At 57.7% G+C, this 1,448-nt stretch overlaps 1 protein-coding gene across 1 annotated transcript in view; it reads right to left on the bottom strand.

The window, feature by feature from the left end:
- RIPK4 (receptor interacting serine/threonine kinase 4) overlaps positions 1 to 942 on the bottom strand; it is a 25,888-nt gene extending 24,946 nt beyond the window's left edge. Inside the window, 1 exon segment of the mRNA XM_031062150.1 lies at positions 422 to 942. Coding sequence (XP_030918010.1) covers positions 422 to 603 — 182 coding nt within the window. The 5' untranslated portion in view covers positions 604 to 942.
- Positions 943 to 1,448: the final 506 nt, after the last annotated feature.

The following is a 1,448-nucleotide window of genomic DNA, read 5'->3' as shown; positions in this document are numbered from 1 at the left end:
GGACAGGCGGGACATCTGGGGCATTTCAGGGTTCCCAGGCAACCGCCAGGACATCTGGGATATTTCATAGTTCCCAGGGAACACGCAGGACATTTGGGGCATTTCAGGGTTCCCAGGGAACACGCAGGACATTTGGGGTATTTCATGCATCCCAGGGAACACGCAGGACATTTGGGGTATTTCATGCATTCCAGGAAACAGGCAGGACATTTGGGCCCCTAAATTCAGGATAGTTGGGATATTTCATGGTTCCTGCTGCTGCTGTTGGTTGTGACACGGGCAGGGCTGCGCACCGGGAGCGCTCGCTCGCCCCGCGGCTCCCCGGCTGCGCATCCGCGGGGTGACCGAGGGCTCGGAGCGCTTCTTTGGGAAGAATCCCTTGCCCCCCCACAATGTCCCCATTCCCTTTTTCCCCCCTTACTTCTCATCCACATGCAGGCTGGGCGAACACTTGATGGCGAGCCACGTCTTCCAGTGGAGATGCCGCACCTTATACACCTGCCCGAACCCCCCCGAGCCGATCTTCTCCCAGCTGCTGAACTCGCTCTCCTCGAAGGTTTTCAGCAGCCCCATGGCCCAGGGGGAGCCGCCGTCCCTCGCCATGGCCGCTCTGTGTGCCCGGAGCCCGCCCGGCCCCGCGGAGCGCAGCGCCGCCGCTGCCGCCCAGGTGAGTGACTCAGGTGTGCCGGGGCTGCCGTCACTTCCTGGGACGGGCCCGTGGGTGGGTTCGGCACGGCTCCTCTTGCTGTCCCGGGACAGAGCAGAGGGGCAGATCCCGGGTTGTAGCTGCCCCGAGGCGATGCTCGTGGCCGGAGCGATGGGGCGGGAGAGGAGCGCACGCTGCTGAGCTGGGACAAATAAACTGTGACAAATAAAGTGTTAAACAAAGGACAGGGAAGTGCCAGACACTTCATTCCTGCCTTTTCTCCTTCATTCCTGCATTTTCTCCTTAATTTCTGCCTTTTCTCCTTCATTTCTGCCTTTTCTCCTTCATTCCTGCCTTTTCTCCTTCATTCCTGCCTTTCCTCCTTCGTTCCTGCCTTTCCTCCTTCATTCCTGCCTTTTCTCCTTCACTCCTGCCTTTCCTCCTTCACTCCTGCCTTTTCTCCTCCCCCTGCCCAGGGAACCGCAGCGGGTCCCTGTCGCTCCGTCCCCTGATCCGCGCATCCCAGCCTGGAGTGCGGGACTCCAGCCAGCCTGCCCCAGGCTGCTGCTGTCTGTCTGTCCTGGCACGCTCTGAAGCAATAGATTTTAGTCTCGGAGAAGCTATTGCCGAGAACTCAGACACCTCTAGGTTTTAGTTGCCCGTGGGATTAGAAGCCTTAATGATCCCAGTGCTAGGATCCCTCTGTGGATCTAATTGCAGGGACCACAGGACCCCCAGAATTGGTTGGGTTTTTTTTGGCTTTTTTTTTTGTTTTGTTTTTTTTTTTTGTAAAAAAAAAACC

The sequence above is a fragment of the Geospiza fortis genome, unplaced genomic scaffold (assembly GCF_000277835.1).
Source record: "Geospiza fortis unplaced genomic scaffold, GeoFor_1.0 scaffold17, whole genome shotgun sequence".
Classification (NCBI taxonomy): Eukaryota; Metazoa; Chordata; class Aves; order Passeriformes; family Thraupidae; genus Geospiza; species Geospiza fortis.
The sequence above is the reverse complement of the archived record's forward strand: the minus strand, read 5'-3'. Positions and strand labels throughout refer to the sequence as shown.